The 25,837-nt window shown below is 36.7% G+C and overlaps 1 protein-coding gene across 1 annotated transcript; it reads left to right on the top strand.

Moving 5' to 3' along the window:
* Nucleotides 1–975: 975 nt before the first annotated feature.
* LOC128987831 (translation factor GUF1, mitochondrial-like) lies at nt 976–25,786 on the top strand. The gene is made up of 13 exons (XM_054408867.1): nt 976–1,070; nt 1,447–1,535; nt 2,438–2,644; nt 3,295–3,432; nt 12,371–12,581; nt 12,955–13,223; nt 13,366–13,605; nt 14,855–14,982; nt 15,664–15,801; nt 16,740–16,954; nt 23,763–23,891; nt 24,999–25,082; nt 25,290–25,786. The coding sequence occupies exons 2-13, from the start codon at nt 1,453–1,455 to the stop codon at nt 25,413–25,415; spliced, it is 1,968 nt and encodes a 655-aa protein (XP_054264842.1). The 5' UTR covers nt 976–1,070; nt 1,447–1,452; the 3' UTR covers nt 25,416–25,786.
* The last annotated feature ends 51 nt before the right edge of the window (nt 25,787–25,837 follow it).

The raw sequence follows: 25,837 nt of genomic DNA, 5'->3' as shown, positions 1-25,837 counted from the left end.
ATAATTGGGTAGGTAGCTGTGTGGATGTAGGCCTAGTACTTAACTATCTCTTAAGGTCACTTGTTCAATCCTGAGAAATGACAAGCTTTTTTGAGGTTTAACAGTTAAAACTGGATTCAGCTGTCCTCTGCTTTGATAGACGATCCTGGCTACAGAAACAGCTGATCATAGTCAGAAATGAAGCTTTTGAGTTTTATATAATCACTTCAATGCACATCTTTCACTCTATTTTCTTTTAGCAAATTTCCCTATAGGGAAGTAGCTATTACCGTAGGTCTCATGGGAAAACTAGAGCCCGGGACCGACTTACTTTTTTCATTTTGATGTCGCCAGAGGCCAAAAACGCTATTCGTTCAAATTTTTATATGTGTGTCCGTGAACGCGATAACTTGAGTAACTTGTGTCGATTTTGATGAAATTTTGTATAAAGGTGTAAGGCGGGATAAACTTGAATGAGTTTGCGAACCAGCATGATCGGACCATGGGAACGGAGTTTTATGGGTTTTGGGGAGGGGGAGGGGGTTATGGGGTAAAAATTGGTTTTTCTCATTTTTGACCCTCAAAACACAACATTTTCCAAATTATCTCTAGACCTTTTTAAAGAGCTTAAAAAACAAATAATTTAGTATATCAAAGTGTTTTTGAACGGTTGAGTGTTGCTTTTTTTTAACCTACTCAACTGAAGAAACACATTAAAAAAATTGTGGTGGACAGATAAAAAACTTGGGAGCAGGAAAAGTAACTTATGATCAATGGGAAATTATCACCCAAAACTTGATCTTAGGAAACTATGTTTTTTCTTCAGCTACCAATAAAACTGGCTTCTTTCTGAACGGAGAATCCTACAAATATATAAAACAATACCATTAGTCTATGTGAATAAAATATAACTTGGACTAGGGAGTGAGGGAACAGAAATTTTTGATGTGAGATGTAAGTGATAAGGTCTTATCAGGCCATCTACCGTCCAGTCAATAGCTACACAGTGAATATGGATGGTTTCATGTTGCAGTTTATGCCATAAAGCTGGGCACTATTGAAACATTTGAGCATGGATAAAACTTAAAAGTGTAAGTAAAATATTTAAATTAACTTTAACAAATTTGGAAATGTTTTGAGTTTTGAAAATAATTAGGGTTCGATCTTTGAAGAACAAGTAGCAATTTACAATTTGGATTAATAAAAAATAAATAATGTAGCCTAGTTAATAATCAATTTAAAATTTAGCAAAACAGAAATTAGAAAAATTGTATGTCGTAGATTTCAAACTTGAACCTAGTAGGGTTAGATTTACAAATTATTCACTGTATTATTACACTGATCACATTGTCTGGACTTTTTCAATGTATGAAATAGTTGAATGACATAGAGATATGATTTCTCATCTACACTACACTTAGTTTTGTACAGATTTCCAAGTTCACGTTTGTAATACATAATTTTCAGAACTAAATGAAACTGATGATTTTCGCTTTCAAAACCAAAGCAGCTTCTAACAACAATGTTATCTTCACAGTGATTATCTTATTTTCAAGGTAAGCATTGATCTTTCTTTATGATTGATAAAAATTTTTTAACAGTTGGCTAACCCTTTTCCAGCAACTTTTTACACATTTCGATGGTAATATATTGAAATCTAACTTAACTTTGCTGTCACTTAACAAAATTTTAATCTGTACATAGCCTGTACAGATGAAACATATCCTTTTTAAGTACAATACATCAAGAAATCTTTTTTCGTTAAGCTAGCACAAACTAATTAAACATTCAATATTGTATTTTGGTCTATCTAGAAGATCACAAATTATATGCTTCAGACTTGACAAGAAAATGTCAAGTAAATCACGCAAAAACTAGCTTTATAGGTGTTTGGAGGGAAAAGACTTGACTTAGGAATTTATTAAGGAAAGAAGGGATGGAATAATAATATACACAACTAACTTGCCCAAGAAATGTGATACAGCACAAAGAAAGTTATAAACTTGATATTTCGCCCTTACAAGGGGCTTCTTTAGAAGGTAGGGGCGATTACAAAATATCAAGCTTATTGTGTTGTGATCTTTCCTTATGTTTTTAACTACCTAAAAATAGTCTAATATAAAATGTCAACAGGTGTTTGTATCTTCCACAGAAATTCAGCCTAAGATTTATCTAAGTTAAGTTTCCGTTTTCAAAGTAGATGGTTTAACCTTGGGCTATGGAAGATGATTGTTGGCGTTGTTGAACTAAATACTGGCACATTTTTTAGATACATTGCAGAAGTCTATCTTCGGAGCAAGCATAAAAAAAAATCCAAACATTTTTAGTTTACTTGTAGCTTGTTCAGAGGCTGGATTGCTACATTGCATCCAGAACGACAGCTAGTATTTTCACCTGTTCAATAATGCGGTAGTTCTTCAAATACCAAGATTCAACATTTTAAATTCTCTTTTCTCAGTTTAACCTCAACAAGAAGTGACACCCAAGCAGTCGGTGGCAGAACAATCATTGACAACAAAGATCCCTCCAAAGTCCCTCTCAAGAACATCCGCAACTTCAGTATCATCGCTCACATTGACCATGGCAAGAGCACTCTGGCCGATCGTCTGTTGGAAGTCACAGGAACATTACAGAGCGACCCTGGCAATAAGCAGGTTCTTGACAGGTAAGTTATGCATTTTATTGAATTTTAGTCTCTTGATCACATTTCAATACTATGAATTGGTGAATATACTGAAAATACCTGCATTTATGTAATCTTGAATGTTGTGTTATGGCAAATAGTTTCGATTTAAGTTATGGAATCATCTTCCGGCTAATACTAAATGTCTTCTTTTGGTTTCATTTTAAGGTTGTCCAAGCTTACACATCAAAAGAACCCCCACATGGACGTAAAAACATGAACATTTAGGTGAAAAAACAAAGATAATACTGTAGATAGGTGGGACACGACTTGATTGGATGAAAGTTGTCTTTAGACCGGCAGGTCAACGTGGTTGTTGCTGACGTCGTACCCGTGATTCCTAATCAGCTACCCGTTCTCCAGTATCTTAATTTCAGTGTCATATATATAATTTGATTCAAATGAAATCTTGTCATTGATGTTACATTCTAACGTTGTTAAATTCAACAACCGAAATATCAAATATACCTATGTGAAACTAAAAGTCGGCTTCAGGGCCTATGCTCTAAAAGGTCTATGTTATTCCTTGGTAGCTGGATTGCTACTCTGATGCCTTTTTCTCTCAATTTCATTATTATTTATTGATAAATACCGTGAGTTTCTACCGTTCTCTCCTATTGCGATGTTCTCAGATTGCAGGTAGAGAGAGAGCGAGGCATTACAGTGAAGGCTCAGACTGCCTCATTGTTCTACAATCACCAAGGAGAAGAGTATTTGTTGAACCTCATTGACACACCTGGACATGTTGACTTCTCCAATGAGGTTGCCAGGTAGAACTAGATTAAAAATATTATTGTTTCTTTGTGTAAAGACTAAATCATAAGTATTTTTGCCCTTGGACACTAATGTTGCCAAGTCTTGACAATATAGGTACTTAATTTTATAGCTCATCCAAATTAACTTTTTATATTCTACTGAAGTTATTGTTGCTAAAAGTTTTTAAATATCCACAAAGCTCTATAAATAAAGTACAGTAGTGTATATTAATCATGAAGTAGAAATAGCTCAATAGAAGAAGTGTTTCCAAGATTGACAAAGTTTAATCTTCATTTACAATTTTAAGCAATACAGTAGCATATATTGAAAATATTCCCTTAAGCCGCGTTTACATGAGGCAGGTCACAGGACAGGTTACTTGCCTCTTGTGTTTTTTTAAGTTAGCTGCGGTAGGTGACTTGTCCTCCAACTGGCTTCGTGTAAACAATGATTTATAGATTTATCATCCTTGTATATTAAAGCCAAGTTTACATGATACCAGTTGGTGAGACAGTTGTCTTTGCCGATTGGAATTGTCACCACATGATTGCGGGATTGTCGGAGGCCAGTTGTCCTTAGACTACTAGAAAACAGATTTTTAGGGAAATTGTGAGAGCAGTTGGTAAGACAATTGGCCTAAAGTGTTTAAACAAGGCCAATAATTTTATGCCAGTCATTTGTCTTCTAATAATTGTCTCACTTAGGGTGAAAACACAGTGGAACGTCGAGGCTAGAGTGTAGCGGAGAGCGCAGCTAACCGGGTTTAAGATCATAGATGTACGTAGGTGCGCCAAAACATAGTGAAGCGGGGAGCGTAGCGGGTACCCTCGTCAACACGCTAGCCTCTCCGCTCTGAAATTCTACCCCAATTTATTTACCTCGAGGGTTTAGTCAAGGGTCGAGCCTCAGTGGTCAAATGGACTAAAAAATGAAGTCAGTTTGTGAACACTGTCCTGTTTGGGAAAAGGAATAATTTTATTAAAATGTATTAATTATTGATATCGTGTAATTTGTCAAAAAGGTACAATTTTCCCAGTAAGTAACATATTTATTATATAATCTATGCTGTAAACAGTTTTTTTTTATACAATGATTAGAAATTTCTATAAATATATCGTGGCAATTATTATTTTAAATATGTAGGCAGTTTTTTTAATGAATGGCCACTTTGCTGTGTTTTAATATTTTCACCATTCATTCACTTCCTTACAAAATCAGTACATTTTCATTTTACGCTCTAGATTAATCAGGTTGAAAGTATATTAAAAAGTATTGTAAAATTCAACCTCTGACTCTATACCGTTGCCGCTCCACTGTGTGCATGTGCAGCTCCGCTACCATCGGGGGTAAAACAATTCCCAGCTAGGCTCTCCGCTTCAATCTAGCCTCGCTGCTCCACTATATTTTAAAACGTTTTTATTAGCTCGCTTTCTTGTCCGGTACAAATTTTGCAATCAATTTTATACTAACTTCCCGATGAGCTAGAGACTTGAAACTTGAAACATAGCTCACAAATGGAAGACAATGCAATATTATATAATTTAATTTTTATATTTCCCTTGGGCTACGCCCCACAGGCTTGTTTTTATTAACTCGCTTTCTTGAAAATTTTTATACTTCCCGATGAGCTAGAGACTTGAAACTTGAAACATAGCTCACAAATGGATAACAATGCAATATTATATCATTTAATTTTCATATTTCCCTTGGGCTACGCCTCATGGGCTTGTTTTTATTAGCTCACTTTCCTACAAATTTTGATATCAATTTTAAACGAAGTTCCCGATGAGCTAGAGAGTTGAAATTTGAAACATAGCTCACAAGTGGATGACAATGCAATATTATAGCATTTAATTTTCATATTTTCCTTGGGCTACGCCCCACTGGCTTCCAAATTTTTCATGTTTACATTTTGAAAGAATGTAAATATATCAATTAATTAAAGTCAGCTGTAAATACTTAAATTTGACAGTTCAAAAAGCAGAGGTTAAGAGGTACAGGTTCTGCTCCCAAAAGATTCTTTATACAAACAAATATTTCAAAATAAAGATAAACAATCTGGATTGCATATATAAAGGTGCATGTTAATAATGCCATTTTTTATTTATTTAATATTCAAACAATAATTAAATAGATTGATATATTTATAGTTAGTAGGTAGGCCGTACATCCAATCTAATACATAATTATATGAAAAGGAACTCAAATAAACCTTAGATTTCCCACATGCCTGCACGACGTCCAAGTGCCATGACGTCCAAAAGTACAGTAACTGCCAAAAATATAGTCTTTCTACAAGCTTTGGACGTCGTGGCACTTGGACGTCGTGAAACAGCGCACTATAGAATTGTAAAAAATTAACATTTGCGGGAGTGTTGCACGACGTCCAAAGTCGCTGCCAGTTGCACGACGTCCAAGTGCCACGACGTCCAATAAACATTTGACTGTTGCAGGACGTCCAATATAGCTCAGCGCTGTTGCACGACGTCCAAGCTCCTCCATGATGACTTGCCGAATAGTGTTCTCTCGTGTAAAATGCTTATGGAACGTTTATTAGTTATATATACATGGTTATATGTTCTTGTTCAGAAATATATATATATACTATGAATATTTGAACCATTAATTGAAACATCATAAAGTAAAAAAAAAACATAAAAAGAAAAAATAAACAAGGCAACAGTTGGAAAACTATAAGGTTCAGGCCTACATTGTTTGAAAAATGCTGACATTTTGTTAACAACCGATCAACTTCATTATGTTTGGAGTAAGCTTTTAAATACTTATTTTTTCAAGACTAGATGAATGTACATTGATCAACATGATCTTTGAAAACTATTTTTTATACCCTCATTTTAATTTTTATTAGTATAAAGAATAGAATGCCTTTTTCGAACTGTTTTTTAGGTTTCAATTAAATGTCTTTATGTCGCAAATATGTTTATTAATAGTATTCACTTAACAATGATTTAATTTCATTTCAATAAATGTTGTGTTTGTGTTTTGATACACCACTTATTAAATTGCAACCAATGAGAATCTATATAAATAAAATTAGAGTTTTGTCTGTACATTGCTCAGAATCATTCATTTGTAGGTTATTTTTACGTTTTATACATTAAAGAAGCCGAAACAAGTCTCATCTAAATTTCTGTCTGTCTGTCTGTCTATCTTTCTGTCTTTCTGTAACACTCAAGATGGCATTTTACGCAATCTTCTCCAGGAAAACGAGAGTACCTATCAAGATCCAAGTCATTTTAATGTATTCACTGGATTGGCGAGAGTGTCTTTAGCCATTAAAATATGGCCTCACTACTTAGTAAATAAGATTACGAACGTTCACAAATGCAGTTTTGTGCGATTTTTGTCAAGTTTTCGTCCAATTTTTATCACATAATGATCTATGAAATAAATAACGAACAGCTGTTCGGATCAAGATTATTTTTTCTCGCTGTCACTGATATGTTTACAAATACCACAACCATTTCCGATCACTTTTTGAAGGCAAAGCCCATCCAAGTGAGATTAAAATCGTTGTCTAACATAACGGATTTAATTAATCGCAAGTGGAATAATATAGTGTAACCATAAATAAAATTTAATAACATCATCCAGAGGAACCAGAGATTCTTTGTGTATAAAATTGTTCTTGAGTTTTGATAAGCTTGAATCAGTGTTGTATAGGGCTGGGAAACTTGAATGTATTAATGATCGTCGCCAATCTTACCAATCTTACTAACTCATTGACGGCGCTTCAATGGTGGTTGTGTAAAGTGTAAAGTAAAAAATCCCAACTGCAGTGGATGATTGTAACAGAGGTTTACGGTTTTTGGATGATGCTAAACTCGCTTTTCCAATGTGTCACTTTCTGTTCCTACTCACTTACTGTTCACCGTATGATGCAATCGCTGGACCATACAGCCAATAGGCCCATAGCCCATCTCTTGGGTACTTACGCCTACCCAATTATTCATAACAACCTTTTCGACGACGATCCTTGATACCGGAACTTTTCCCTAGAATACACGGCCTCCCCTTAAGAAATAAAATTACAAACGTCCAAAAACCCAGCATTGCGTAATTTTTGTCACATTTCATTCTAATGTTTAAAGATATACCAATCATTGTTTAGAGAATAGGCCTGCGTAATCTATTAAATAACAAACAGTTGTTTTTATAAGGTTGTTTTTTTTTTCAAACTGACACCAATAAGTTTACATTAAAAGTTGTTTACGAATAAAGCAATTAAGCTTAATTTAGCTTAATTAATGGGAAATTATTTTGATTGCCAAAAACTTTTCACGAGAAAATCCAAAACCAAGAAATCAACAACCTTGGGACTTGATTAACGCATTTAATTTGTCGGACGTAATTCTTAACTGTAAACGTTGGTTTTTGGTACTGGTTTTTTTCCTTAGAACCGTTGGTAGCAGCAAGAGTCATTTTTACGTACCAACACATCACTGTAATTTACAAATTAGTTATCGTTGGTGTTGCACTTTATTTATACAGTGGTATTACAGCCTTATTCAATTTAATTGATTTCTTAACTGTATAAGTTTTGCTTTTTCTGTCTGGATTCCAAAATGTTAGTTTATGCTAAGAAAATGATAACTCATTTAAGTAAAACATTTGTTTAGCAAACCATCATGTTTCCATCATAATCTGTTGTTTACGATTTACGTTGTTTATGTATCAATAGTTCGTGGCCTATTTTGGTATTTTTTATTATAGGTTAAATTACCAATCTAAATTGTCTATAGTACGGGTACTTCATTTTATAAAGTAAGCCATCATTTCGACAGCATTTCGGGTTATCTTCGATCCAAGCAAATATTAATTGTTATGATAAAATTTGATGACATTGACAAAGATTTCAAATTCTAATTTTATATGTACTTTGTCATGCTTAAAACGTAGCAAATTCCCTAATTAAGTTCTGTATTTTTGTGTGTATGTCTGTTGGTAACGCATTATGTTATTTCTCAGTGTCACGAAAAGGACAAGAGCACCTGGATAGTGAAAATGTCAACCCGAATAAAGTGTTAAATGGTGAGGTTGAGGTAGTACTTTAAATACCTTTTACCATTGTGGGAAGTAACTTTCAACTATAGGCCTTAGGGCTATGCCTCATAGATCTAGGCCTATAAAGCTTTTTTTAGTTTAATCATTGGATTTAATCATTTATTTAACATATGGACCAACACGATCCGGGTGACATTTAATTGTGAAGCATTTGTTTTGGCTTGAAACTGTCAGATACTGTATTTGCGAAGGCGTATATATAATAGTTTTGCCAGCATATCTGAAAATATGCAAACCAACTGCTTTTCTTAATATAAGAAGGTTTCAACTGACTCCCGTGCGTAGAACGGGCACACAGCTAGTATCATATAAATAAGTCCCCAACTCTAAAATACAACGCACATGAATTGAAAATGTTATAGGTTTAATAGTACTGTAGCGATTCGAATATCAATAAAGTTTACGTATAACAATAAATTTACATATTCCTAGATTATAATTGAATGTGTTTACGAAGGAACACCACAACCTCAAAATTCAACATTACAGTATATTTACTCAAGATTTATTGTTTTCATATATAGCACAGTTGATGTTGCCAACTAGCGTGGGAGCGGAAGTTCTGATAAAGGCCGGTTCTCGGAAAAGTAATAAACTTGTAGTTTGAATAAAACATTCTTTTAATTTTGTACAGGATTCATGGGATCCTTAGCATCAAGTACAAACTGCAAAATGTGTGTCGAAGGTCTGATTAGACCTTCAGCAACTGATCCGTTTTTTACCTTCCTTTAATTTATTCATTTTCATGTTGTGCTTCATGTAATATACATAGACTAGAGGGCCGCTCATGCCCTTTACAAATACATTAATATTTTCACACTAATACAAATCAATATCGTCATTAGACAAGAATTAAAACATAAAATTGATAAACAAAACCTACCACGGCATATTCTTGGACAAGTATGCCTACAAACCTACGATAAGCATGTTTGTTATTATTATACTTAACCTACAAATGCTACGACTTAGGGCATACCTGCTTTCCTAGATAAAACATGCGAACTTTGCGAGTGCGACGTGAACTTAGAAAAAGACTAGTAAGAATTTACAACTGTGAATTTCTCAGAATTGATTGACAGTTCAGACGAACCTATGGCCACAGACTACGGAAACCTACAGTATTATTGTATTAGTATACTGTATTTGTATTATTGTGTTACTAGTAGAGTATACCCGTCCTTCGTACGGGGTTGTCATATATGTATAAATGCTTAGGCTATCGCAGTTATGGGAGAGGACACGGTTTAAAAAAAAAACTGGTCTGTTAATTATACGGTATCCTATTGTGTAGCACACATCTACCGTAGTCCTGAATCCTGATGTTCTACCACTGCACCTAGACCATGGAAAAAAGTAAAGTTCTCATTGTGTACCACAACTTTTTTTGCTAGTTGGTTCAAATTAGCTGTGGTCATTAATGCAAACAAACAACATAATAGTGCTGCACCCTGTTTGGCGAGCCTTATAACTTTTTAATGCTGTTTAATATCATAGAACCAACTTGTACAGTTGAAACGGCTGACAAAATTCTTTAATTTCTTTAAAAATGAATTCTCATAAGGTTAACTAGAGAAAGTCCAGAGCCAGAGCCACCGGGGTGGAGACTGAAAGAATTTTTGAGGTAAGAATATGTTAATCGGGGATGTCATCTATCATCATATCAAATTTCAAGTATTTTTCGCGTTTGCTTGTCACAAACATCCATCCATCCATCCATACATCCATACATCCATGGTTTGCACTGTAAACAAAAAGCTATCACAATAGTTCCAAACCGACAAATAGGAAAAATAGGAAAATATAAATAAATATGGAAAATAGGGTAATTTTCTTAAATATTTTAGTGAAATTATATAACCAGGCAAATGGAAATTCAGTCTACAGATTTGCTGTGGCAGGGGGATTATATTACGTTACACAAAAATAAATCAAAACATAAACCTCATAACACTCAGGAAAAGGGCCTAGGTTGATAGGGCAATGATTATAGATTCTTAATTATTTCTTATATCCATGATGAATGATTTCTTTTAAAACGAATTATTCCCACTGTTTCACAGGAAACATTTTTAACCATTGTAGTAACATCATTATAGCTTAAAAAGTTGATTGTTTACATAATATTTAGCACATTTGGCGGATAAAACTTTTTTGAATTCGTCATATTATAAGTGTATGAAAATTCATATATTTGTGTGTTCATATATCTACTAATCTCATTTCTGTTCAATGGAAGTTATACAATTTCAATAATACCGGTACTTAAATGGGAAGTCTTACAGCTGTTATAAAACTGTGCATACATTTTATCTTACGAGTAAATTTGTTACCAATTGATATAGTATGACGATTCTATTCTACTGCAGTACTTAAAATTATTCTACCACTACTCACATTAAACCAACCATATTTACTTTAATATACCATATTTTAATTACCATATTTGCTAGTGATTAATTTATTGTATTAATCATACAATATAGTGAATAGTGTAGTCATTTATTTATTTCGTTTCTATGACATAGCTCTCTATTTTGTAGAAATCAATTATGCAATCATAACAACAGAAATAGTGCATCATTACATTTTGCGGTGACATAGTATTTATTTTACATATAAAAAATTTAAGCTAATGCAGTAATTAGTTCAATTAGAACCATTGAATATTGAATAATTTAAACATTAATCGAAGACGAAGCGGTTGACAACTTTCAAACAGTTGACTAGGACTAGTTGCCTTCAATAATTGCAATGCGAACTGTATGCAGTGAGGTCGGCAAACAGTGTTCACAGTGTGCAGGCACTTTGGACGTCGTGGCACTTGGACGTCGTGCAACAGTCAAATATTGATTGGACGTCGTGGCACTTGGACGTCGTGCAACTGGCAGAGGCTTTGGACGTGGTGCAAATGATACTTCTTTACAATTCTACAGTGCGCTGTTTCACGACGTCCAAGTGCCACGACGTCCAAAGCTTGTAGAAAGACTATATTTTTGGCAGTTACTGTACTTTTGGACGTCGTGGCACTTGGACGTCGTGCTACAACTCAAAAATTACGTTTTGGACGTCGTGGCACTGGAAAAATATTATTGGACGTCGTGGCACTTGGACGTCGTGCAACACTCCCGTTATATTTATAGTTAGTAGGTAGGCCGTACATCCAATCTAATACATAATTATATGAAAAGGAACTCAAATAAACCTTAGATTTCCCACATGCCTCTGTCCTAATCTGATATAGATGCATGAAATAGATTTAACATCCACACACATTAAAAACTAAAAAGTAGAAAATAATTTATAAATAAAAAACTTTTTAAAACAAAACTTTTTTAAATGCGCTAAAAATTAGAAAATAATTTATAAATATGTGGAGAGTATAAATACTTGTGAGATTTAAAACAAAAAACGTGGGGTGCATGCTATTGATAATTATACATTAGTTCAATAGGTAATTGGTAATAGGTAATTGTAAATTATCTATTGCATGCACCCCACGTTTTTCGTTTTAAATCTTACAAGTATTTATACTCTCCACATATTTATAAATTATTTTCTAATTTTTAGCGCATTTAAAAAAGTTTTGTTTTAAAACAGTTTTTTATTTATAAATTATTCACCTTTACTTGGCATTGTGTAAACCCAGGTTAACTGAAGACAATTTTAAGGTATGTTCAGCTGTACTTGATCAATGGATGAAAACAAATGGCCGTGACTTAGAGCACCTGATTTTAGTCAGTTAAGATAGACAGATCTCACTTAATTCCAATCTAATTTTGCATTCATATTAAGCTTAAAATACACACTTAAGTGGTGTTTCTCAGAAGTATTGATTAATGATCATGAAATTATTTGATTTGTTAGATCTCTTGCTGCGTGCCAAGGAGTTGTGCTTCTCGTAGATGCTACTCAAGGAGTTGAGGCACAAACTGTAGCTAACTTCCACCTCGCGTTCTACGGGGAGTTGACTATCATCCCAGTCCTCAACAAGATCGACGTCAAGAATATCGATGTGCAAGTGGCCGCTGATCAACTCGCTAAGCTTTTCAGTTTTGATCCATCAGAAATTCTTAAGGTTGGCTGAAATTTTTTGAATGGCTTTAAGATTATTATGCTATGTAGAATTTATAAGTATAAGCATTTTCACAGTAAGCAAAACAAAGATTTTTAATAATTTTGGAATTATAGAACCAGCTATCTCTTTAAACATTGCTGTTTAAGTTCCAGTTGCTACATAAAAAGAGCCTTATGGCTGGTATGGTTCTGGTTATGGCTTGGTATGGTTTGACAAGATTTAGTTTCTACAGATCTCTGCCAAGGAAGGTACCGGAGTGGAGGAAGTGTTGAAGGCTGTAATAGAGCGAGTGCCAGCCCCGCCTGGAGATTCCTCAGCTCCGCTCAGAGCTCTCATCTTTGACAGCTGGTTTGACAAGATTTTGTTTATACAGATCTCCGCCAAGGAAGGTACCGGAGTGGAGGAAGTGTTGAAGGCTGTGATAGAGCGAGTGCCAGCCCCGCCTGGAGATTCCTCAGCCCCGCTCAGAGCTCTCATCTTTGACAGCTGGTTTGACAAGTACCGCGGCCCCATAGCTCTGGTGTACATCAGGGATGGCTCGATGACTCTGGGAGATGAAGTTATGTCAGCTCATAGCAACATGACTTACACTGTCAAGTCAATGGGGATCTTGCGGCCTCAGGAGCAGCCTACCAAACAACTGTGAGTAGGGTGGAATATACCTGTGGAGAAAATAATAAAAATATTTGAAGACAAGCTACTAGTTAGATCCTGATTCAATAATGGACAAAAATTTTCCTTTTGTGTAATAGCATTTGAAATAGCTTTGGCTTTATCATTCCAGACTGAAGGGCCAGGTAGGCTATCTAGTCTGCAACATGAAGTCTGTCTCCGAGGCTATGATCGGAGACACTTTCCATCTACGCAGTGTGCCTGTAACACCCTTGCCAGGGTTCAAACCTGCACGACCCATGGTTTACGCAGGCGTGTACCCCATGGATCAGTCTCAACACAACGCACTGCGTGGCGCACTCGAGAAACTTGCACTCAATGACCCCTCCGTCACTGTCGCCATCGAGTCAAGGTCAGCAGAATTAATTGTTGAATATGTGTTTGTTATGTGAAGTTAACTTTGGAGTTATGACTCAACATTTCCACAATTTGAATTATTTTGTTAAGCACCAAAAAAGTCAAAAGTTCAAGTTGGTGACAATTATTTAAAGGCAATTGACGACCTTCGGAAGAAGTGACAATGTTCTTGGGAAAACCTGAAGAAGGCTCCATTGTGAGCCAAAAGTAGTTGTTTCACAACCAATTGGGTTATCAACATTACAGGTATTTAAACCACTTTAATTGTATCTTGATAATCCTGAGGCTACCAATTCAAAAAAACTTCCCTATTAGTTAGAGCACCAGACGTTTAACCTGGTGTACTGTGTAAATCCCGGATGGGCATACGGGAGGGACGATGGCTAAAGGTGTGGTGACGTCATATCTATAGTGGCTAATGTCTTCTCTTGAGGCAGCAGGATTACCGTAACGAGACGATGTGTTTCCAGCAGCGGTCGTGGCATAGTTGGTAGCGTTTCGGACTGGTGATCAGGTCTCGAGTTCGAAACCCGTCGAGGACACTAACTTTTTGTCAAGGATTTTGCTTTATTTGATTATTATCTTATATCTTTTTTATATTATCAGCAAGTTTGGTTGGTTAGGTTAGGTTATGACAGTTTAATTTTATAATTAAAAAGTTAATTATATAACTAAAAATTATAAAATTAACTTAATTTAAATTTTTCAACTTAGCGGTTCTAGCGGCGAACGCTGACACTATGTTAGCCATCGTCCCTCCCGTGTGCCCCACCGGTGAAATCCAGCCAATCACCGTTTGTTTTTGGCGTTGTGATAAAGCCGTGACCTGCTAATTTGGCCCACCAATGGATGTATTTAGACTGGAAAGAAATGTATTTTATAGCTTTGTTACTGACTACGACCAGCTGATTTTGTAGCCAAGATTATGTATAAAACCCAATGATTAAAGGCAGCCGTAGTTTTAATTCTACAAAAATCTCAAATAAATTTTCTCATCAAACCTACAACAATACATTTGGTTTACAAGCTTTTACAAGAAATTTGAGATAAGCTGTCGGACTCTATCTTTTTCCGATATAAACCTAATTAAGTTGATGGTTTTTCCAACGTATTTGATTAGAGTGTATATTAATAGGCGAAGATGAGTGAAATAAAATGATTAAAAGTAAAATTAAATTTATAATCCAGTTTTGTACCATTTGTGTCCTAAAAGAAACTATTTTGGTAATTTTTTCTTTGTCTAGTCCAGCTTTAGGCCAAGGTTGGAGGGTAGGCTTCCTGGGACTGTTACATCTGGAAGTCTTCAACCAGAGACTGGAGCAGGAATATGGAGCTGACGCTTTGATGACTGCCCCTAGCGTTCCTTATAAAGGTAAGAATTTGCTTTGAATTCTTACAGTTTGGTTTCAATTGTATAATTTATCAAGCCATAAGCACACACAAATACAAGATCATGCTAAAAGAAAAGTGATAGGTATTATTGAAAGTCTTTCTCAAAGGCATGAAACTTCTTCGCCGAGTAGCAAGGGTCCAGCAGATACCTAATCCTTGATTATCTAACAAAACTTTCATTTTGGAAGCGCATAAAGGTCACTGGTAACTTTTAGAATATATTTGAATTGTTTACTAAATTTATTTTTCAAATAATTGAGATTCCGTAGTTTTTCATAACAACTGACACTAGTTTTAAGAAGATCATTTTTAACACTGGAATTAATTAATGCAATTATTAGCACTCTTCTAGTTTTTAAATGGAAATCCTTGGCTAAAAAATACATAAAGAAAGAAGGATAAACAAATTTACGCAAAAAAGAGTTCCAGCCACTTAAAGGAACATAAAAAGTTCACAGTCAAATTAGTTTGGTATTTCGTCTCTACAAGGAAACTTCTGTAGAAGAGAGTAGTAGAAAAATTAAGTTAGTTAACCAACGATTCCTTCTTCATTAATGATTTCTAACTATTCTACTTTATTAGAAGCTAAAACTCAATTAACCTTTCCAATCAATGATTAAACTGTCCAACGATTTCAACAGTTTTTGATTTGTTTTTTCAGTGAAGATCAAAGGTAAGAAGAACATTGCCAGGTTCAAGACAGATGAACTCCTTATCTCTGACCCGTCAAAGCTGCCGGACATTGACATCATCACGGAGATACACGAACCAGTGGTCAAGGGGAGCATCATCACACCATGTGAGTTGGTTGAAATTCTGTTGTGATACTATAGTCTGTATTATGGAACCTGTCTACCTGGGACTGGCCCAGGCCTTGAACCATTGGCCAGTTCCCAGGTGTACCGATTTTCAAGAGACAGGTACCATCATATAGACTATAAGACTGGCCCAGACCTTAAACCATTGGCCAGTCCCCAGGGCTAATGAGTTTCAGGAGACAGGATCCATCATACAGACTGTAGGGCTGGATTATGATTCCTGACTCGTGGCTAGAAGCTGCATAGAGGTTTAATTGCTAAATGTTCAGTCATATAAGAGCCAGGGGTTTCAGCTTTTTGTGGGCTCACTGTTATTATCTCTGGTGATTTTGCTAGGCATCTAATCTCCCTTTTCGATGGACCAGTATTTTCTCTAAGATGGAATAGAAGTTTCCTCTGTGTCCCGCAATTCTATTGGTGAAGTGGCATTCTAAGCTTATTTTAGTACCTGCACTAATAATTTCTATTAATCTTCTTTAAGCATCAGAACCAGACGACAACTTCTTGTACATATTATAGATAGGTTGCTGACTTTCAGCAGGTTGCTGATAGGTTAAGAGTTTTCAATCTTAAAAAAATTACAACCAAAATTTTGTATTAAAATAAAATGTACAAAAGGCAAAAGAAGAGTGTTGAATAAAATGAGATGACAGCTTAGTAACTAAGATCAGCTTTTTCTTTAGCAGCTAACGATTGTGGAAAATTTGTCCAGTTTCGAACAATTAAAAAACTTCAGAATCTGCTTAGGATTGAACATTCCTTAGACTAATAATATTCACTCAGCTATTTTATAAGTGGTTACAGAAAAGTAGTGATCAATCTAACATTTTTAGCCTGCCCAAGGGTATGATCCCTAGCTGACTGGATTAAAAAGGTCTACTGAACCTAGAATGTAAAACGTTCTTCCGTTCTGTTCCAGACACATATATGAACAGCCTGATAACGCTGTGTACTGAGCGTCGAGGATCACTGGAGAGTACGAGCAACCTGGACAACACAAGAGTCAGTCTCGGCGTTCGTCTACCTCTCAATGAGATCATCGTAGACTTCCACGACAGAGTTAAGTCTCTCAGCTCGGGATTCGCAAGCTTTGATTACGAAGACGCAGGCTATCAGATCTCCAATCTTGTTAAGGTGACTTGTATAAAAAGTTATTGGTTAATAGTTTTATTTATTTTCGGTAGAGCACATTTTTTTCTGAAGAGAAAGATGCTACTAATGGAATGTGGTTTAAGCCCTTCAAAGTAATTTGGGAGTCATGGGAAGCTATTACCTTCTCATTGAAGAGAGAGAGAGAGAGAGAGAGAGAGAGAGAGAGAGAGAGAGAGAGAGAGAGAGAGAGAGAGAGAACTTTATTATATAAGCATCGAGCTTAGAAATAGTGTCACAAAAGTAAAAATTAAATACATGTTTTTTTTTGTTTTTTTTTATGTCTTTGGCTTCTTTTTTTTTAAAGTGGCATTCTTCTACATCGGGCTTCAAACTCCTCGATGCTGTAAACAGGCTCTTCGAGCATCCATTTCCGAAGTCTTCTCTTCATTGTCCCTGGGTTGCCGGCTTTGATATCCATTGGGAGCAGGTTAAAAAGTCTGGACCCAGCATAGGATGGCTTCTTAGAGAATCTGGAGGTTTGGTGGACGGGAAGGTTGAAATTAGCTTGGTTCCGGGTATTGTGCTGATGGATATTTGAATTCCTCGGGAGGTTAAGGGAAGTAGAAAAGGCAACAACCTCACAGATGTAAATGGCGGCCAGCGGAAGGATTTGGAGAGACTTGAAGACGCCCCTGCAACTCTCTTGCTGCTGGAGGCTCCCGAGAATTCTCACAGCAAGTTTTTGTAGAACAAAAACTCGCTGAGTGACTTCCTTTGCACAGTTTCCCCATAGAATTATACCATATCTAAGATGGGATTCAACGAGTGCGTGGTATGCTGCCCGTGTTGCATCGGCTGTTGCAATACTATTGATCCTTCTTAGAGCAAAGATGGAGGAGCTGAGTCGTTGGCAGAGATGGTCGATGTGGGCACCCCAGCGCAGTTCCTGGTCCAGGATTATTCCAAGATGTTTTATTGACTCGGTAGCTTGTATGTTAGGGTGGCAAGTGACGTCGTCCTTAAGTTTCCCAAAGAATACTTGCTGTGTTTTGTTTTTGTTGAAAACCAGGTCATTGTTGGCACAGTAATCCATGGCTCTTTTGATGGCGAGAAGGTTGTTTAGCTCAAGGGTCTCCAGTTCATTGTTACTGGTTAAAAGTACCGAGTCATCCGCAAACATGACGGTGTGGCTATGCTGATCCATGTAATCAGGGAAATCTGCTGAAAACAGTGCGAACAGGACTGGGCCCAAAACCGAACCTTGTGGCACTCCCCTCGATACGTCTAACAGCTTAGATTTTACCACGCTTGTTGTTCCATTTGCAGTGTGCCTAATTTCAACTAGCTGCTGTCTATTGGAGAGGTAGGAACCAAACCAGGCGAGTGCTGAACCATCTATACCAAAAGTTCGAAGTTTCTCTATGATGCGTTGATGGTCCAGGCAATCGAACGCCTTGCTGAGATCCAGGATTTCCATATTCCAAGTTGTCCAGGATGTGTTCGATTATATCTGTTACAGCGGTGATTGTGGATCTGCCAGGAATGAAACCATGTTGTCCCTTTGGCAGAAGGCTCTTCTGGTGTAGATACTTCTGGAGACGGGCCAGAATAACTCTCTCCAGCACCTTTGAAAACGTGGGGACCAAGGAAATTGGCCTATAGTTGCCCACTTCATCAGTTTTCCCTTTTTTATGAAGAGGGTAGACCTTTGCGATTTTCATGGCACAAGGAAAGGTTGCTTGAGACAAGGACTTATTGACAATATCGGTCAATGGTAAACAGAGCTCATCTTCACAAAACTTCAACATCCTGGAGGAAATATCGTCCACTCCAGTTGATGAGGTTGGCCTTAGAGTTCTTATTATATCCCGGATCTCGTCATTAGTTGCTGGATGAAACAAAACCAACCCAAGGTGATCCATAGGTGGCTGGAGGAGCTGATGGATTTGCTGGTCATTTTTCTGTGAAGGGTTGGCTCTAAGTGTTTCTTCAGCTATAGACGTGAAATATTCATTGAACACGTTTGCAATCATGTTGGGGTCTTCAACAAGTTCATTTGATATATTCAATCTCCAGGTAGGATCTCTTGGCTTATCACATGCTCTTCTTTCTGAGTTTATAATATTCCAGATTGCCTTGCTTTTATTTGACGATTCTGAGATTACCTTTTCACTTGCAGCTTTCCTAGAAGACTTTAGTTTTAAATCGTAAGACTTCTTCTTCAGATTGGCTTCAAGTTTGTCGCATTCTCTTCCGGTGATCAGGAACCTGTTCTGGGCTTGGATGAAATTGGCCTTCAGTAAATGTACATCTGGATCATACTGGAACATTTTTTGGCGAGCATTTTTACCTCTTTTTGTTTTGTACGGACATGATGCATCTAGAGCCAATCTCAGAGTTCTCATGAGGTGTGAGAGAGATTCATTCACATCAACCGATTGAAAGCCGTTGTCCCACGACTCCTCAGCTAGAAGTGCCTTTAACTGTGACAGATTATGGTTGCTTAACTTTCTGCGAGAAGAAATTGGCTGAGTTGTAGTTTTTGCAGGTAAGTTCAGAGCGCAAAGCTGACCACTGTGGTCTGATATGTGTTCGTGCATTATTTTGATATTGACCTGTTTTGGGTCTAGATTAGTGAAGACGACATCAATCGATGATTCAGAAATACTAGTGATTCTTGTTGGTGGCAGATTTGCTCTGTATATGCCAAAGGACGCAAGAGTATCATTAAGGGCTTGATTTTCCTTCTCCTTTGATGCTTTGAGACTGTCAATGTTCAGGTCACCAACTATGCATATAGGGGCACTGCTCGGGAGTGTTTCCAAAAGGGTTGATATTCGTGCCAATGCTTCGTCAAGAGTGCCTCCAGGAGGCCTATAGACGCCGATCAGGTACAAGTGTCTTCCTCCTTTGAGAGATACTTTTATGCCGGCCATCTCACAAACAAGTTCAAGGCAATGACGTCTCGTTTCAATTTCTTCAACCTCAAAGCCAAAGGATTTATGTATGTAAATAGCACAGCCACCTTTTTGATGATGCTCCCTACAAAAATATGCAGCGAGTTTGTAGTTTACCAAATGAGTGCTGGTGATTCTGGATTGATCGAGACCGTGTTCAGTTATAACAAGTAAGTTAGGCTGTAGAATACTTAGACAGTGATCAAGCCGGTCAATCTTATTTGCGAGTCGGTCGACATTCTGGTGATAAATTAGTATTTTTTTAGCGATGAGTTCATGAATATTCGGCTTCCTTGCAGTGCTTTTCTTTTGACCTTCTTTCTTCGGATACTCCCTAAAAAAGAGTTTCCTGTTGCATGGATTGAGGTTGCTTGGTTGTCGAGTTGCAATGAAAGTTCAGAATTTTCATATCTATCCGGCGCGCAAACATTCTTCTTAGATCTTCCTCCTGTTGTCTCTGAAGTTCCGAAGAAATTGTTCAAGATATCTTCTATATTTTCATTGGGCTGAAGAAGTTTTGCTGTTATCGGTGGATTGGAAGACAATATATTCTTCTCCGGGGTTCTGTCAGACACTGGATGCTGGGTAGAATTCTTCAAACAAGTTTTGCCTAATATTGAAGCCCCAGTACTATAGACATCCAAGTGACCGCTGAAGTGCTTGTTGGCTCCAGTACTACCAGAAGTTGTATGGTCAAGTGAATTTCCTGGAACAGATATGGTCTCCTTCAGCATCTTGATATCTGTCTTATTTTCATAAGATATTTTTTCCATGTTTGAGAGACGATATTCCATAGCTCTGAAGTTATTGAGTAAAGTTTGAATTTCCAGGTGTGAGTTGGTATGTTCTAAGTATGGCTTCCTATTGTTGTTACTGGGCTTTGGTGTTGTGTGATCATTACTGGGCTGCTGGTAGTTTATTTCCTTGTCATTAGACTTAATTATGGTTTCGGGTTGGTTTATTTTTTCTTGTTTCTTCGCAAGGGACTGTTCTTGATTTTCATCGTGCTCTTCAAATGTTTTTTGCATATTTGTTCGTAATTCTACTTCTCCGTTTAGCTTATGGTTTAATTCGTTGACTTTTTCTACTAGATGAGCCTCTCTCTCCTGCAGTGTGTTTACTTCATTCCTAAGCCCTTCGTTAACTGCTGTTAAGCTATCCAGATGCTGCTGAAGAATTGAATTATCCTTTTCAAGTTGAGAAGCTTTTTCTAGGAGAGAAGAACCTATTTCAGCTGCCATTATAACGCTGTTTTCTAACTCTTCGCTATTGCTACTATTATGGTTTACTTCATGGTTTTGGAGCCTGTCAATTAGTAGGGCGAGCTTAGCATCAGAGCTACATGTATTTTTTGGAGTCAAATTTTGACTAGGTGGGTGGAGTTTTTTTGTTTTTGTTGTTCTGCCATTTGTCTGTGCTTGTTCAAAGTCGCTGACCCCAGAATTTTGTGATGTTGATGTTAAATCGGAGTAGTAGAATTGGCAGGGGGGACATTCCCAAATAGCATTTAGGTCATTAGTCAAATTAATATAATGATCATCGGTCATTCCCATGCAATTGGGGTGATACCATGTCGCGCACACCCCTTCACAAAAAATCCCTTTCCCACAGTCAGAAACTATAATATCACAAAGTGGGCAAATAGTGTTTTCCATGCTAGATTGTTTATAGTGCTTTTAAAACGGTCGAGAAGGATATCGAGATGGCAGTGGCTTAAGAAAAATCCTGCGTGGAGTTAGTTCTTCTTTCTCTATGGATGACAGACGGCTGTTATTGGTTGTTGCTGTTTGTTGTTATTTACTTGGAGGTTAGGTTATAGAGGTTAAATTCCCATGTGGTAGAGGAATCAGGGCAGAGTTGTGAGTTTTGTGCGTCAAGTTGCTGTTAAATTTTACGTTTGAACATTTAGCAACTTACGAATTAGTTGGATGTGACAGATAAGATGGGTTAACGTCGTTAACGGCAAGGTGATAAGCTTAATTTTTGTTATATCCCTCTGATCCCTCTACGTGCACGCCTCTAATCATGTCCGCAGCAGACATGGTTGGTCATTGGAAAGTTGGAGGCACTAAAGCCTGGTTTACACGGGTCGAGTATGTCAGACGAGTTATTCGGCCCAGTTACTAGGCCCAGTTGTTGATTTGTTCAACTCGTCCGGTACTTGACTGGACTGTCTACACGCATTCCTATTTTCACTATGGTGTAGGGTATTGTGTATACCGTAGCTTTCAATAAGTTAATTGTTGTTTGAGTTAAAAAATGGCCCTTCAAGAGCTTAATACTGAAGATAGCTGATATAAAACTGAATCACCACTTAAATCCAGAGGTTGTTTAAAAGCTTTTTTTGCAAAATAACGGTGATGAAATAGACCAATAAAGTGAAAGGTGAAATTCTCATTCTGAAAGATAAAAAGATTTGTTACAAATTACCTACTATATACTGTATTTCTTTAAAATAATATATGAAGGCAGCCAAAAGTTGCCTCCTTGGAAATTAAAAATTTGAAAACACTGTTTTCAATGTGTTCATTGCATAGAACACATTTTTAGGGAGTGAGCTTTCTAACGACCCATTGATAAGTAAAATCGGTCCAGTAGAACTGTAGATCTTGTACAACAATTTTGAAAACTGAATTCTATAAGAGTAGATTTACGAGACAATGCAACACAATACTGTGTTCAACTTGTACTTGTACAAAATCACTTGTACTGTTCAAATAAACCATTGAGCATTAAGGGTGAGATAGGCCTACACTACTCACTGAACTAGCCTCAATACTGATCGTTGTATGTGATCGACCATCGACTCACTCAGCGACCACAAAAAATAAATTCTGTGGTCGCTGGACTCACTTGATATCAGTAAACAGGTTTTTCGCGGGCAAATCGTGGTGGTGGGGGTAGCTACTGGGCCGAGCAACTCGGTTTTCAACTAAATCACTCGACTCACTCTCAACTGACCTCTTTTTATCAACTCGCCCGTTGCTCGACTTGCCTGCATGTCTACACCATGCGAGTTAAAGAGCGAGTGGCAACTCGCACACTGACTCGCCCACCGTACTCGACCCGTGTAAACCAGGCTTAACATCTAAGTAGCAGGATACCCCATTGGATTTTTATTCCAAGGCAATAGCATTAGATTGCTTTTACCCACTGATCAGACTTCAAGGTTATAAGGACAGTTCTTAATAGAACTGTTGTGTAATCCTATGGTTAGTTTATACTTTGGTTCAGTTTATATTTTGGGCAGGGAGCTCAGTCAAAAGTTTAAGTAACAATTTTATATTTTCGGAGTAGCAAAATTATCCCAGAACCATAGAAGGCCTGAGATAATTCAGGAAACTAGATTTGAGGTCATAAGCTCGCCCCACCACTCTTGAGGTTAGATAAGGTAGGTTCTTGCGAACCAGAGAGTCGGAGTCTTCCGACATCGTCTACAGCCAACACCGCTAGACATGACTCTCAGTCTCCTGGTACTGATATTAGCAGGTATGTGGTTATAGACTCGAGAGATTTACATCGCCCGATCCTTGGTTCATTAGTAGCCATCTGAATTATTTAGTCTATGGGGAATTTTACTGTGATGTTAGGATGTTAAGATTATATCTATCAATGGGTGTGAGTTCAGTTTTATTCAATCCGCTAAATAAACTAAACATTAGTTGCACGCCCGAGTATTCATTTAGACAACTCCACCCTATAGCGTATTCAACAGAACCAACTCAGACTTCTCGCAAGTTATAAATTTGTATTACCTTACAATTACTAATACATGGTTTGGTTGAATTAAAATTTTCCAATAACCATGCAAAAAGAACATATAAAACCAAATACAGAGATTCTTTGTTTCCTTTATAGTTTGCTACAATTACAACTCCTTGAATATGTTCCAGTTGGAAATCATGTTGAATGGAGAAATCGTGGACGCTCTATGCTCCATAGTACACGAGTCCAAGGCACATGTTGCTGGTAAAAACATGTGCGAGAAACTCAAGAAACTCATCCCCCGACAGATGGTTCCAGTGAGTATTTTGCTTTTTACGATTTAGCAATAAAATCATTTTTATAATCAGTGCGTGGTTTGTTTTTGTGGCCAAACAATCGCAGTACCATTAATTAGGTGTGCACCCTTAGAGGCCAAACAAATCACAACGAACCTCTTTGGTTAACGAGGGTTACCTGTAGGTTGCCTTAGGCTACACAGTAAATTTAAGGCACAATTTGTGCTTAATTGTCTGGCCCAAATGCAATGAGTGAGGGTAAAGTGCAGAAATGGGTTAGGGAGTTAAAAATGACCATGCAAATGTCCAATTTGGAAGGAATTGTGTTTTTGGTGGGTACCCAGACTTCTCACAGAAGACCACAAAGGAAAAAAGTTTTTACGTTTGGCACTCCCTAACCAATTTCCTTACTTTACCCTCACTTAAATTAGGTACTTACGTCAGTCATCTGGCTATGAATTTCGGCATCGGATAAGTTTCTTGTGGTCAAAAAAAGTATCATTGACCTTATCTCGCATGCAATGGGAGATTCAATAATAAAAAATAAATTCTAAACACACAGTTGAGCGTTTACGTCAGCTACAAAGCTGCAAGTGGCGCCGCGCCATTCTGTTCAATAATGACAATAAGCGGCAAGCCAACTCGTTGCGGAATACATGTGAACTATGGAGCTATACGCAAAAACATCCTTTACTTAATAAAACGCCCATGATATATTTTGTGTCTATCTGGCTGAACAGTGTGCACAATAAGAGGATGTAAAGCTTAACCTGGGCAAAGAGAACAGTAAGTGTTAGTTAATGCACACTTTTCCCCTACTTTTCTCTACACAAGAATTCAGAAAAATCTGATTTTTCAAGACCTCCTTACTTACTCCGTATTGAAAACAGACCATGTATAGTGGACAATCGTCCTTTATTAGTTCTTGGTTTACATTATTTATTTATTCGGTTTTTCAAGAATCGTCTCAACTAATCATTGAATCATAAAATTATGGCATTGTAGATTGACAAATCCTATTTGTGTAATTTATAAAACTAGGCCTCCTGGAATCAAGCCACTGGTAAATTTTTCTATAACTAAAAAGGTATCGTTAAGAGTTTTTTGAATTGATAAATGTTATTTCAGGTCATGATTCAGGCTGCGGTGGGGGCAAAGATCGTTGCAAGAGAAACCATCAACCCTTACAGAAAAGATGTGATTGCAAAACTGGTAATAATCATTTCTTTACTTTTTGGATGAAACTAGTTCATTTGTACTTTAAAATCCTTTTAGCAGTAGTAAACATAAGAACATGTCTCAGTCTAAAAATTTACTTATATGGATTTGAATTCCTCATCAGTCATTCTAAATATTTAAACAGTGTGTTATTGGTTTTGTTTTTTTTAGCAATTTTCAAACACCACTTATCATTTTCAGTATGGAGGAGACGTCAGCAGAAAAAAGAAACTCCTGACCAAGCAAGCTGAAGGAAAGAAGAAAATGAAATCAATTGCAAAAATAAACATTCCTAAAGATACGTTCCTCAAAGTTCTTAAACAGTAATATTTGATAAAAGTACCAAGCCAACCAATTTGACATATCCATTTTATTCCTCAATTTTGAGACTTTAATGTAAACCCATGTTATAGACTTTTAATGTTAAAAGCTTCATTGTGACTAACATAAACATGTGAATCATAATTGGAAAAAAACCTACAAAAGCAGCATTGAACAAATTTTTAAAGAGATATTGCTATTTGTTTGTTATTTGTTAAGGTTAAGCATCAAAAGGCAGTCTTCATGACACAAGAATTTTGTACAAATATAATATAATACTTTAAAAAAGTACTTGTAATATTTTACCTGTAGCTGTATAGGAAAGCTTTTCACAGTCATCAAAACACATTTTACAATTTCTTGGTTGGTACAGTCTACTCTTCAACACCTACAGGTGCAGGTAATTCAAACATTTAATAAATCAAAAC

The sequence above is a fragment of the Macrosteles quadrilineatus genome, unplaced genomic scaffold (assembly GCF_028750875.1).
Source record: "Macrosteles quadrilineatus isolate MER2022 unplaced genomic scaffold, UCM_ALF_1.0 Scaffold_2__2_contigs__length_208266976, whole genome shotgun sequence".
Lineage (NCBI taxonomy): Eukaryota > Metazoa > Arthropoda > Insecta > Hemiptera > Cicadellidae > Macrosteles > Macrosteles quadrilineatus.
This window is presented reverse-complemented; position numbering and strand designations above follow the sequence as displayed.